General features: G+C 40.2%; 1 protein-coding gene across 2 annotated transcripts in view; it reads right to left on the bottom strand.

The window, feature by feature from the left end:
• Nucleotides 1-2,914: 2,914 nt before the first annotated feature.
• The window catches only part of MTBP (MDM2 binding protein), a 104,493-nt gene continuing 92,770 nt past the window's right edge, over nt 2,915-14,637 (bottom strand). For both annotated transcript variants that reach the window (XM_089677544.1, XM_089677543.1), the window contains exons 21-22: nt 11,435-11,500; nt 2,915-3,103 (exon numbers count right to left, since the gene is read on the bottom strand). In XM_089677544.1, the coding sequence (XP_089533670.1) occupies nt 3,068-3,103; nt 11,435-11,500 (102 nt within the window). In that variant the 3' untranslated portion in view covers nt 2,915-3,067. The remainder of the gene's footprint in view (nt 3,104-11,434; nt 11,501-14,637) is intronic.

Raw genomic sequence — 14,637 nt, 5'->3', positions numbered from 1 at the left:
TTTATTTAAATTGGATTTTTTTGAATAAAATGCTTTTTGAGGAAAATATATTACCATCCAAAGGATATTCCATCATGAAATAAAGATTAGTTTTTTAATTATGTAGAATAAGGCTGTATATGTTTAATTTTTTTGGTAAATAAATGCCATGAATCCATTCACAATGTCATGCTCTTCCAGAGGATTTTGTAAGATTATTGGGCAGTTTCTCTGCCTACAAGATATTATCACAGATGTTCGGTTTACTTTTGCAGTTCTCAAACCTGAATTTGACTCAGAGGAGATCACATGCCTCTTCACAGCAAAAATGTTATAATATGAACAGAGTTAAGAAAAAGACCTTCATCCTAACTTCTACAAACCTATGAATACAGAATCAACCCCTTCAGTGATCAGTTTCAAGAAGTTCAGTGAATAGAAGAGAAACAATATTTTTCTGATTGTTTGGAGTGGAATAGATCTGCACAAGAAGAAAGTGAAACTAAGTGTGAGGAGGAAGGGGCTGACAGTCTACGTTTCTTAAAATATATATATTTTGTTTAGCCAAATTAGTTACCAAACATGGATGTTTAAGCAAATCACATATGCTGGAATGTTATTGTTTCCGTTGAATAAATCTATTTAAATTGTTATTATTAAGGTAATGATTATTTTTCTCCTTCCTAAGTACAACAGAAAAGTTGTCCAAATATGAATGATTAACCTATTAAACTGGGGATAAAAAAACTAATATGAAAAGTTGTTATTCTAAAAATCTTCATCTACTTGTATATTAAAGTTATACCAGCAAGAATGAGTCTTTATGTAGAAAACTAGGATTTAAATCAAGCCTTACTGACTAGCGATTTAAATCAAATCCACCCTGCTTTTAACAAAACGCCTGTCGCCCAACAAAAGTACATGAGCTACTTTTCAGGCAGAATTGGTCGTTTTGTCCCTATAAACTTCAATAGAAATGCCTGAAAAGTGTGACTTGCTTTTTTCAAGTGTTTTTTCAAGCATTTTATCATGCGTTTTCTGCTCAAACAGTAGTTCTCCAACCCTTTTTCATACCTTTTTGTTGAAAAAAAGTCTGAAAAAATACCTCACAAAAGCTGCTAAAACGTGCAATTCCGCTCCAAAAAACTCTCAAACGCATGAAAAGTCTTGAAAAACGTGATGCTTAGGTGTGAATGTAGCCTTAAGGCAGCGGTCTCCAAACTTCAGCTATTTGCTTGTCTATCCGGCTCTTGGGGCGCTATTCCATCCACTGACACCAACAATGAGACACATATCCTCCAACTGACACCATCAAAAGGGCACCATTTCTCCCACTGACACCACCAATGGGGCACAACTCCTATTGACCCCAACAAGGGGGCACTATTCCTTCAACTGACACCAATGATGGGGCACTAATTCTCTGACACCAAAGATAGGGCATTGTTTAATCCCACTGGATGCCAGGACATTTTCAACTACCACTGGCCTTAATCCGGCCCCCTAAAGTCTGAAGGACAGCAAAACTGGCCCTTTATTTAGAACGTTTGGAGACCCCTTCCTTAAGGTGAAGCTATCCATTTTTTTATGTTGGTTTATGCAAGTGTAAGTAACACTTCCAGGTATTTGTTACCTCTCACAGGACTCCACCTGACAATGTCTTCATCTGATTATTTTCTCCAGGCTGACGGCCATCTTTGTTCAGGCATTATTGAGGATTATCATCTACTTCCTGAACTGAGATGTCAGGTCAGAGATGACACAATCATATAAATCTAGGCTCTGTTCACAAATGTCTCTTACCTTGTGACTTGCTACAAAGTAACAAAACGGTAGGAAGATCAATGGGGAAGGGGAAGAAACTGAGGAAATGCTTTTATCAAAAACTGATATTGTATCATGGACAAGGGGGCATTCTTTACGTCTGGATGAAAAGAAATTTAATCTCCAAACACGGAAAGGTTTCTTCACAGTAAGAGCTGTGAAAATGTGGAATAGACTCCCTCAAGAGTTGGTTCTGGCCAGCTCAGTGGATTGCTTTAAAAAAAAAAAAAAAAAAAGCCTGTATTCTTTCTTAGATACACAGAATATAACTGGATACTAACATTTATAGGTAAAGTTGATCCAGGAAACATCCAATTGCCTCTTAGGGGATCAGGAAGGAAATATTTAACTGCAGGAGCAAATTGGATCATGTTTTACTTGTTTTTTTGCCTTCCTTTGGATCAACTGTGGGTGTAGGATTATAACTTTTTTTTTTCTATGGTTGAACTGGATGGACTTTTGTCTTTTTTCAGCCAGACTTACTATGTATCGCTATAGACTGTGACAGATCAGGGTGGAAAAAGAGTACGTTGACTTTTCAGTAACTCTACAATTCTGTGTATATAAATTCCCGAAGATATACTGCTTGATACAGCTTGAGAAAAGTTAAAGCTAATCTCAGAAAGTCTTATTTTACAGAAAGAGTAGTCGATGCTTGGAATAAACTTCCAGCAGAGGTAGTGAGCCAGGCAACAGTAAATAGCTTCAAACATGCTTGGGACAAGCATAGACCTATACTGAGACAAAGAGTTGGACAACCCCCCCCCCCCAAACAAAAAACAGGCGGACTCTGTTGACCACTCGTTCTTTTTCTGCCATCACTTTTCTATAATTCTATGATTTCACCTGCTGAGAACAAAAACACTTTTGAATAACTACGGTTACCAGTGCACAAAACTATGCAGTGCAGCTACCTTTGAAGTACGGAAAAACCAGGGCTAGAGTGGCTGTGACCCACGGAGGGTTAATCCCTTGCTTACTCCAAAGCAAACTGATGATATCTGTTAACAAAACACAGAGCTGAGTGGAGGCACACAATGTAGGACTTGTTAGGCTGGAGGAGAGCTCTCAGAGAATGATATATTACCATCCTCATACACAGGCAGGGAGGTGAACAATAGGTAAACTGTTTATTAAAGGAATGAGAAAAAATAGAAATGCTATACAAATATAAAACACCATGTATAAATTATATTTACTGTACATTACAAACCTTTTTTTTTTTATTATCTACCAAAAGAAAAATCTTTCATGTTTCATATATTTATTTCTTCAGCTTGTCCAATTCCCACTGAATGACCTAAGACAGAAAAGGAAAGGATTGATGAGTCGCATTTTACAAAAACACAAAATAGATCGAGATGCATTTAAAGCGGAACCCAGGTCTTAAATGAAAAAGCTGTGAGCAGGCAGGCTCTTTATTGCAAACGAGACATGCAATGTTTCTTCCGCAATAAAATAAATCAGCTTGCCTGCTCGCTGTCTTCTTTGGATTGTACACAGAGCTGCATGCACAGCTCATTTGACATTCGCGCACAGATCCTATGAGCCAGGACAACTGAGCTCCCGTGCATGATCAGGAGTGACGTCATCCCGCACTAGCCAATGAAGGAAGGCTTGAACAACTGAGGGAGAGGCAACTATTGGGATTGTAGTTCCTCTTTAACTATTTGCCGCCCGCCCTATGGCCAAACGGCGGGCAGCAAATGTCATCAGCGTTCCGGGTGGACGCCATATGGCGTCCTCCCGCACATGCGCAGATTGTGCTCCTGCAGAGCGGCGCGATCTATCACCGGCCGTGTACCTCGGACACGGCCAATGACAGATCTGAGTATCGGCCCCGTTGCCGGTACCATGTGACCTGCTGTGACCAATCACAGCAGGTCACATGACAGTTGTATACAATGGATGGCTTCATTCATGCCATCCAGTGTATACTAGTGTCTAGCTGTGAATGGTCACAGCTAATCACATGCACATGTCATGTGATTAGCTGTGGCCAAATCACAGCTAAGCACAAAAAAAAAAAAAAAAAAAAACCCTGAATGAATCGATGTCATTCAGGTAAATGCTTGCTTATAGCAAAGTAATTCTTTGCTATAAGCAAATTGTGTAAAAAAAAAAAAAAAAAAAAAAATACTGATCACTTCCCCAAAGTAGTACAATGTTACTATGGTAACATTGTACTACTTTGGTCATAGTGAGATATGAAAAAACTATCTTAAAATAAATAAAAAATTTTTAATTAAAAAAAAAAAAAAAAATATATATATATATATATTTTTTTTTCATACTGTCACCAGTCAGTGTCCCTGATCACCGCCATGCCAGTTAAATGATGATGCTGTACTGCACTGGTGACAGTATGTAAAAAAAAAATTGTGAAACTAATTTTTTTAATTTTTTCATTTTCCGAAAAATTATGACAAAAAAAAATACAACTTCAAAAAACTCGCCATTCCTCTTATGAAGTACGTCGGATTGTCTACTTTGCAAAAAGGGGTCATTTGGGGGATATCTGTACTGTTCTGACATTCTTGGACCTCAAGAAATTAGATTGGCTGTCAGTACTTCAGGACTGATCAATATTCAGATCTATCCCATAGTTTGTGAACTCTATAACTTTCCTAAAAACTAAAAAATACATCCTAATTTGGGTTATTTTCACCAAAGACATGTAGCAGAATACATCTCAGCCTAAATTTATGAACAATTATTTATTTGCAAACTTTTATAACAGAAACAAAGAAAAACTTTTTTTTTTTCAAAATTTTTGGTCTTTTTTTGTTAATTTAGCAAAAAATAAAAACCCCAGTGGTGATTAAATACCACCAAAAGAAAGCTCTAGTTGTGTGAAGAAAATGATAAAATTTTAGTTTGGGTACAATGTTGTATAACCGCGCAATTGTCATTCAAAGTGTGAGCGCTGAAACCTGAAAACTGGCCTGAGCAGGAAGGGGGTAAAATTGCCTGGTATTGAATTGGTTAACCACTGAAGTACTAGTCTGTATATACAACTTCAACACCAAGACAGTTTTCAGCACTCTGATAGTTTGACTGACAATTACTTAGTCATGCAACACTGTGCCTTATTTTTTTTTTTTTTTTTTTTTACAAATAGAGATTTCTTTTTACTATATTAAAAAAAAAAACCTGCTGTTAAGTTTATCACATTTCTTGAGGCCCTAAAATGGCATATACAGTGCGGTGGTCACTAATGCACAGAACAGCTTGCAAATTCTCATTCACACGGGGAGCAAAAATGCCACTTTCACAGGCATTTTTTTTTTCTAGCCTGTAAAGGCACTTCTATGTTAGTCTATGAGGCACACATAGGTGTTTCCAGGTGTATTAGAAGAGGAAAACAAAATGCACCAAAAATGGAAAATGTTCAGGAGGGGCGTTTTTGGGCAGAAAAAAATGCTGAATGCACCTGAACACATGTAAATTGCTAGGCGTTTAGTGCTTGAGCGTTCATTTAAACCAATGGTCAGAATGAATGAATATTCTGGCCCATGGCTACAATGCTTGGTGCTCCTAAACACACGTGCAAAACATGGCATTTGGCGTGTTTAAACTGCTTATTTTCTCAGGTACCAGAGCCCCTAAAAATAAAAGACTGGATAAATAGAGCTGATTATATAAACAGGATGGAGGAGTTACACCATAAGGAGGAGGATAAAATGGAAAAAGTTAGGAAAACATGGAGTAGGTGGTTTGACTTTAAATCCAAAAGTGATTTGGAAGTGGTAAAAGTAGAAGGTGAAAAGCTTAGAGAGTGTGCGATCGAGTAGCTGTGGGGGGTTGAGTGAAGGAAAGCGAGAGTAGAGGTATGATAGAAGGGGCATACATATAGACAGAAAAATAGAGGAGGAATTAGAAGAATATGGTACATGGGCAGGGGTAATTGAACTGGGGGGGTTGAAGGAGGACGGGAGGGGGAGGGAATAGGTCAATTAATGTGGAATCTGTGTATATATGAATTGTATTGGTACAATGATGATTTTTTTTTGTAATGGAAAAATTTTATATAAAAAGACATAATAAAAAAAAATAAAAGAAAAAAAAAAAGTAAAAAACTGCTTACTTCCTGCCAGGAGCAAAGGGATTCGGGGGGGGTGGGGGGGGAGTAAAGCCACCTGTGTGCATAAGGCGTTAATGGTCAGGACTTAGGCTCATGTTCACATCAGTGCATTTTAGTGCTCTTTGTAGACACGCACTACAGGCCATTTTCAACATGGTTTCCGATGGAACATGTTCCTTTCTATGCTTTTTTTAGCTGCTACATTTTTGGAAAGGTTCAGGGACTTTGTTTTTTATAAGCAAACAGCAGCATTTTTACTATAGCAGAGCACAATGGAGAAGCTGTGTAAGTGCATGTTTTGCATTTTTATTCTGCCCAGGAACAGAAAAAAGTCCACTTTTTTTTTGTTAAAAAGAAAAGAGCTAAACAAAAACGCAAAATGCAGTAAAAATGCGTGTAGAAAAGCACTGCAAAACGGACAAAAAGCAAACCGCATAGGTGTGAACGGAGCCTTAGAATCCCCTTAAGGTGGTGGTCGTTGGTGAGTGCTCCTTCTTCACATGTTGATGGTCAATGGCAAGTCTTAGTTATATTCAATAGCGGCCCAGATAAAATTCAAATTCCAAACACCCAAAATGTCCAACAAAAAGACCCAAAAGTTCTCAAGGTTTTTTCCATATATACAGGCGATCTCTTCGTATTGTCCACCAATTTCCAGTTTTCCTCAAACCGATATCTGTTCTTCCACTCTTAGTTCCTAAAAGAAATAGATAAACTACACAGTGCATTATCCTTAAGATATAACGTAAATACTGGTGATGTGCTCACATCTCCATCTCCTTTGAAAAAGTATTGGTGACAAAATGCCTCGGGAAGTGGCGTCAGACATTGCCGGAAGTATTGCGGTAGCCATTTTGGAAAAGGTCCGGACTGACGACAAGCAACAGGAAGTAGCAGGCTTGGAGAAGATGTTTCATTGCTGCAAATATGTAAGCGCTTTTAATAAAGTTTTTAAAGCTTTTATCTAAGGTTTTATGCGATGATTATTCACTTTTCTTCTGGGTACATACCATCGCTGTTTTAGAGCATTGATACCATGGTCCTGGAGTAAAAGAGTCTATATGAGCAAAGCCTTCATTACCTGTCAATCTGGTAAGGTACATGGGATGACAGGTGTTGTACCACTTGGCTGTTTCACTGTTGATCACAAATGTGGTGTGTGATGTGACACTGATTCACAGTATATGAAGGATCCTGTAATCACTTGAGCTCATTAAGCAAGTTTTCTACCTACTCAGGGTAAGGGTAGGAATCACAGTCACTGGATGAACACATGATCACTGAGAGCACGTGTTTTGAACACTTTGATGTGAGCACATCACCTGTATTTGCATTATATTTTAAGGATAATGCACTGTGTGTAGTTTATCTATTTCTTTTAGGAACTAAGAGTGGAAGAAGAGAAATCGGTTTGAGGAAAACTGGGAATTGGTGGACAATACGAAGATCTCACCTGTATATATGGAAAATTTTGGGACTTTCTGTTGGACATTTTGGGTGTTTGGAATTTGAATTTTATGTGGGTCGCTATTGATTATAACTATGATATGAGCTTCCTGGGTGGAAGTACTACTACGGCGGCTTAGGGGTCACAATAATCACATTATATTAGATATAAGGAGGGTGTGGTCTATTCACATGGTCAATGGCAAGTGCCCCATAACTATAGATATGGTCAGTATTCACCACTCCCATAACACTGGTGGCGAGTTTGCCCCATTTAATTTAAACATGCCCCCTTGCAGCTCTGTGTGTATTATTGCTGGTCAGTGTACCCCCCCCCCCTTCCATTGGTGGTCAGTAGGAGCATTGTTGCTTACCAAGATAGAAGCGATCACGGCAGAGGTGACCCACTGGTGATCAAAGGGCACAGAGCCAATCTGAGTGGCAAAAAGCCAATTAGCGTGGAAGCTAATTTGACTTTTGGTAAATCCTTTGGATAGGTGGGGAAATGAAGAGTGAAGGACTCCAAGGATACAAGAAAGGATGGAAATATTTCAGCTGTTGTGTTGCCTATTTACTTCTCTCAAAAGCTATGGAAAAACAAACTATTCAGGGCAGTAAGCCCACACCAAGAGATTTGCATTTGATTGCTTTGACAGTAAGAGTATTAAGACGCAGCTCAGCATAATACAATTGCATCTTAGAACAATATGCAACGTATTCCCTTCACGGCTACAAATAAGTGACAAGGTGTTTACTCTTCACCCGAATGAGGAAAATGAGAATGTTCTGGTCCATTTCCCTCACCGGCTACCCCCGATGGATCATTGACAGTTTCACAAAGCTGATCTGCGTGACCGAGCACAGGGGACAATGTAACATGACAAGCTGCAGAATCGGACGGTGACACACTGCGCCGCACACAGGGCAATGAATAAAGGGGAATGTGTTGTAACATATCACCAATATTAACTCAAAAGATCAATTATGCATTCCTTTGTATTAAAGAGAAGTCAGCTGTTGGAGAGAAGTAGCATTTCTCTCCTAATGTGTTTGAGTACTGTCCGTGATCCTTTTTTTTTTTTTATTTGAACTAGCAGTAATGTGTTTGAAAACTTGATTTGCTTAGAAAATAATATGTTAAAAAGACAGAGCCACTGTGGTTAGTGTGCTGAATAAGTTTTTTTCTTCTTTTTTACTTCAATCTGATATAACAAAAGAGAAGTTGGGGGGGTCCCAAATTACACTTACCTAGGTGGATGAAGCATCGGTCCGATGCTGCAACTGTCCTCCGCCGGCTCTAAGTGTGAGAACTCAGCGGTCACATAATCGCTGATTTCTCACTGCCGCTGTGAGCAGACAGTAGTGACTGTCAGTCAGGAGGGAGCGGATGGCTCAGGCTCTCAGCAGATCGCTGAGAGGCTGAGCCAGGTGGCGCTCCAGACTCTGGGGTGAATCTCGATTTCAAAATCGGGATCTTTCCTCAGCCTGGACCAGCTGAGTGACGTCAGCCCACCGTCAGATGAAAACGGGTCACAGGAGTGCAAAACGAACTGCACTCCTGTGATCCACAGAAGTACAGCCAAAAAAGCTTTGGCTGTATTTCTCCTTTAAAGGTGGTCTATAGTCAAGCAGCTAAATGCACATTTAAGAAACACGCATGTGAAGTGCCTTATCTGATGATGACGACATGTAATTCTGTTCAGCTACTGTAGTAGGATTTGATATAAACCCATGTATTTCATATTATTCATATTAATATGCATGTTTTATTAATATAATTATTAATATTGTTATTCATACTATTATTATAGCAATAGTGATTAGCTTTTAGAAATCTGTATATTTTATCATAGAGAAAATGTGTTTTTGAAGTAGAGCTTTTGACTTGACTATATTTTCAAGGATAATGGCATTTTTAAGACTAAAAAACAACCTTGATAAGAAATAACATTAAAACCTAACATCTGTAGTGACTAGAGTAAAATGAGAGAAAACTATGTACTTGATTAGATTGACAGGTCCATAGATAAGGGGTGTGTGTGTGTGTAGGGGTGTGTGTGTGTAGGGGTGTGTGTGTGTGTAGGGGTGTGTGTGTGTAGGGGTGTGTGTGTGTGTGTGTGTGTGTGTGTGTGTGTGTGTGTGTGTGTGTGTGTGTGTGTGTGTGTGTGTGTGTGTGTGTGTGTGTGTGTGTGTGTGTGTGTGTGTGTGTGTGTGTGTGTATTTATTTCAGGTACTTATATAGCGCCATCAATTTACGCAGCGCTTTACATATATATTGTACATTCACATCAATCCCTAACCCTCAAGGGGCGTACAATCTAAGGTCCCTAACTCACATTCATACACACACATACTAGGGACAATTTAGACAGGAGCCAATTAACCTACCAACATGTCTCTGGAGTGTGGGAGGAAACCAGAGTACCCAGAGGAAACCCACGCAGGCACAGGGAGAACATGCAAACTCCAGGTAGGTGGTACCATGGCTGGGATTCGAACCAACGACCCTAGTACAGCCCCGCGGGAGTGCTAACCATTTAGCCACTGTGCTGCCCGCTTATATATTAGTTGTTTTTTATTATGTTTTTTTTATAGTGCATTTTTGTGTAACCAATATATAAATACATAGAATTGTATTGTAAAAACATTTGACACATAGAGAGGGGTGAACTACAGTCAGTTTCCAAAGTTGTATATATATTTCTGTCCTTGGGATGGAGAAGTCTTAAGACACAAAGTTTGATTTAAAAATGAACATGATGGGAATCTTTCTCTAGATAAGGAATTCAATTAGACAAAGTATTAGCAAAGACTTACAAATAATGTTTAATAAACATTAAAGAATTGTGCAAATTAATAAGTTTGGTTGTATGACAGGTGTCAGATTTATGGTTAGTTACAATGACGTACATCTTAGCAACCAATCACATTGTACGTAATAGGCTTGCATTGTAAGAAACAGTATAAAGCTTGCATGCTTCTAAGCTTTGAACAGGATCTTGCATGTTTCCAGCTGTTATTAATAAACATGCATCATTGAAAGTCCTGCCTGGTCAAAAGTCATTGCTCCACTTCACTACATAGACTACAGCCAGGACAGTGACACCATTTTCTCTATCCAAGTTAAGCAATACAGTGGTGTTGCCTGCAACCTTCTGACTTGTATAAAAGAGCAGCATCACACTAAAGCAGGGCACACACATTGAAATTCATCCAGTTCATTAGACTGGCATTTGTCAAATGGTTCTGCTTCAAAAACCAGCATTCGACCAGCCACTGCAGCACTGATCTGTGTACTCTGACAGGGGGTGAGAGTACTCGCTGTCAGAATACAACAGAGCGGCGGGGGAGATTCCTGCATCCACATCGCTTGTGTGGATGTGGGAAACGGTCACTTTTACTTTGTTCAACCTACTGGTTGAACGAGAAAAAAAAATGTGTATACCCAGCTTAAAGGATAAGATCACCTTTTGCTAAAAAAAAAAATTAAATGCACATGTTTTTGGCAGGTGTAAAAATGTGCATTTATTATTTTTTGTTGCAGGAGTCTGTAAACCATTGCACCAGCAATCAGCAGATCATGCAAGTCTCCTGCAGACCTGTCAGTATATCTGCTTGCATCCTATTAAACATGTTACACAGGGGTTGGGGGGGTTGCAAAACTTTGCAAATAAGATCTGCAAAGAAGGCTGATATAACTCCTGCAATGCATAAAGTTGACCTATTACAAATTGGTTGTTTTTTCCTCCCTTCAACAAAACTCCAGCCAGAGCAGAAACGGGGTGGGGAGGGAATACGACTGAATTACCAGATTTGATGCTTCAGATAAAACAGGCAGATCCCTTTATACATGAAAGCAGAAGCTGTAATGGCACATTTCTCCTGCAGCACTTCTCTTAGATCAAACCCTTTTAACATCTCTCATACAAAGTACAGAGCAATGGAATTCTGTAGCGTGGTGTCGTGTACAGTAGTAGCTCAGAGAAGTTTAAGGTCAGCCATCTTCTCTTTTCTAAATATTTATACGACTGACATTTGAAGTCTTATTTAAATAGAACATCACATTTCCCCGAGTAAACCTTCCTATTACGCAGCACTCACCTGTTTAACATTATTAGCAGCTGCCTTCTTCATCTCATCGTGCAGGCCCCTTGACGTCTTCAAGTCCTATATGCAAAACATTGTACGGATTAGTAAAAGAGAAAAGCATACAAGTGGGGAAAGGGAGTGCTAAGACGCATCTACCCTGTGTGCGTTTGAGGATGGACCATCAGCAATGGCGGTTAGTAGAAAGTCCATGTGGAGGTGGTGTCCAAGTCCACTGTAGTGGGAGGCTTGTAGTAGTATGGACTTGTCCGAGGAGGCAGCCAGCTGTAAGAGTTTGTAGATACTCCTAATACAAGTAGAGAAGAGAGACAGCAGCACCACTCTAAGTGTAGACGGTTAAAATCAGGCAGATTTAATGGTAAAATTGCACTCAGATAGGTAACAGGTAGGCATGTCAAGTGATGGAGGTCCAGTGGGACCATCAGGTCCTTTGGCCGCACTCTGGGTGCTTTCCCGCCGCACCGGTGGTGTCCAAGGCTCGAAGAGTAGCAGAGGGGCGCAAGGAGGCTCACAGGGATGATGTCACCGCATGGACCAGGTTTCCAAAATGGTGCACGTTTGGAGCATGCTCACTCCTTCGTCGGCCTGATGAAGGAGTGAGCATGCTCCGAACACGTGCCATCTTGGAAATCCGGACCATGCGGTGACATCATCCCTGCGAGTCTCCCTCCGCCCTTCTGCTACTCTTCGAGCCCTGGACACCACCGGAGGGCCGGGAAAACATCCAGAGCGTGGCCAAAGGACCTGATGGTCTCACTGGACCTCCATCACTTGACATGCCTACCTGTTACCCATCTATGCGAATGCAATTTTACCATTAAATCTGCCTGATTTTAACCGTCTACACTTAGAGTGGCGCTGCTGTCTCTCTTTTCTACAAGTGAATGTATATTGCCTGCACTTACTTTAACTGAGATATGCTGCCACATATCAGACACATAACTTTATTCAGCACGAAGCTGCACAGGGCAACAATGATTTGCAGTAACCTATAGCAACCATTCAGTGATTGGGCACAATTGTCTTAAGACTTTTGGTGGGCTTTAGAGCACATCAGAACTGCCTCTCTCTCCCAAACAAGTTTATGGGAACACAAAAGCAGCTCGGCAGGTCAAAGGCAGATCAAGAGGTCCAAATGCACCCGTCAATGAATTCTGAATGATCTCAGGAGCAATATGAACTGATTTCAAAAGCATGCTGCATTTTCCCTATCACCACAAGCCCAAAGCCAGTTGAGATGAGACTCACTCTGATGGTAATTCTAATGGTAACACCATTGACGTTGTATTCTCACATCTTTTTACTCCTTCCAATCTCATCAACGCCCCTTTTCCTCTTTCAGATCACAACCTCATCAGTTTCTAAGTTTCCCTGGTCTTAAACCAGCTATTCCTCCAAGCAGCAAGCGATTATCCACAGAAAGCTTCATAAATTCATTGAATGCGATTCTTCTCTATTCTGCTACTGACCACCTCTGACAATATCTCACCCCTATCCTGCCCTGGTCACTTGTCTACAATAGGTCATTCTCATCCTCAATGGACGCACTTGCTCATATTACTACTCACAGAATCAGCCCCTGACCAGTACAATCTTGGCAGACTGATGACACCATAAATCTCATGAGACATAGCCATGCTCTTGAGTGATTGTGGCTTAAAACCAAATCCCTGCAAGCCTTTAAACTATATAAATCTGCTTTCCTAAAATACAAATTCCTGCCTCCATTCATTTTTTTAATTATATATATATTTTTTTTAAACACACACACACACACACGTGCCCCCCTCCATGACATTTTCATGATTACTACAACTATCAGTCCCTCCCCTCATGCCAGGGTGGTAAGTGTAATCATGGACTCCATTCCGGTCCTTTCAGCCCCACATCCAGTTACTGTCCAACTCTAGTGGAGTTCACCTCTGTAACCAACCCCTTTTTAACCAATGAAACCACCAAGCTACTCATTAACTCCCTTGTTATTGCACCTTCCTCCTCATAGCCTGTGTACAGGTAAGTCTAACCCCACTCCATTCTATCATGAATGCTGCTCTCAGACTCCTTCACCTTACCAACCGCTCAGTGTCTGCTACCCCTCTCTACCAATACTTCCTTTTGTACAATTTGCCACTCCTTAATAGATTGTAAGCTCTCAGGAGCAGGGCCCTCCTAACCCTTTTGTATTGTATTTTAACCGTCCTGTCTCCCTTTATGAAGTAAACCGTTGTGCAAACTGTTGGGGCTTTATAAACCCTATATAATAACATATTTAAGATGATGAGGAAGGGGATGATACTAAAAAAAAATAAAGTGATGGTAGCTCTGTTATAGCCACAAAAGACAATGTGCGTTATGTCTGTACATTCTCCCCAAGTCTATACCCTTACACCACCCAAAACCTTAATGTTACAATAGACTGTAAGCTCCCTCACCAGACTAAGTCACAACTTCACTAGACTGATTCCCCTTGAGCACAATCATAAGGCTGCATTTACATGGGCGTTTAGCCACATTGCGACTGCCAGCAGCAAGAAACTACAAAGTGTATCACCACTGGTAATCACTGGCTGGACAAGCAGTCATCAATAGCTGCAGCCACCAACAGCCTGCCATTGCATGGTATGGATTCTGCAGACAGCGGTCAATCCCAACTGCAGGAATCTGTAGATCTTGGTTGCTGGGATTCACAGCGTGGTTAAAATGCCTGGGGGAAGGTGAATGTCCCTGTATTGCAAAATCTACCTATTTTCTGACCAGAGTTACTAACCACTAATTATTAACAGGAGGGAAAGGTATAAATGTATCTTCTCTTCACAGGAGGAGAAACAACACTGGGGTGGGTCTTTACTGTAGTGATCACTGTGATTGGCCAATTACAGTGATCCCATGACTGGGAGCTGGTTCTCCCGGCTCCTGATCATTAGAATGAGACCTGGACCTGCCGGTAACTGGTCTCAGCGCTGGGAGTGCATGATTTAGCGCACTTTCAGTACAAATACAGGACTGTATGTATGTATATATGTATATATATATATATATATATATATATATATATATATATATATATATATATATATATATATGCAGTGCCCAGGGAGAAAGCCCACCTCCTGGATGCTGCACATATGTATTGCATGATCATAAACAAGTTAAACAAAGTCAAAAGGATAACAAATTGATTAAAAAAAAAAAAAAGT

The sequence above is a fragment of the Staurois parvus genome, unplaced genomic scaffold (assembly GCF_062004578.1).
Source record: "Staurois parvus isolate SC_StPar_1 unplaced genomic scaffold, SC_StPar_1.0 ptg000187l, whole genome shotgun sequence".
NCBI classification, from domain to species: Eukaryota; Metazoa; Chordata; class Amphibia; order Anura; family Ranidae; genus Staurois; species Staurois parvus.
The sequence above is the reverse complement of the archived record's forward strand: the minus strand, read 5'-3'. Positions and strand labels throughout refer to the sequence as shown.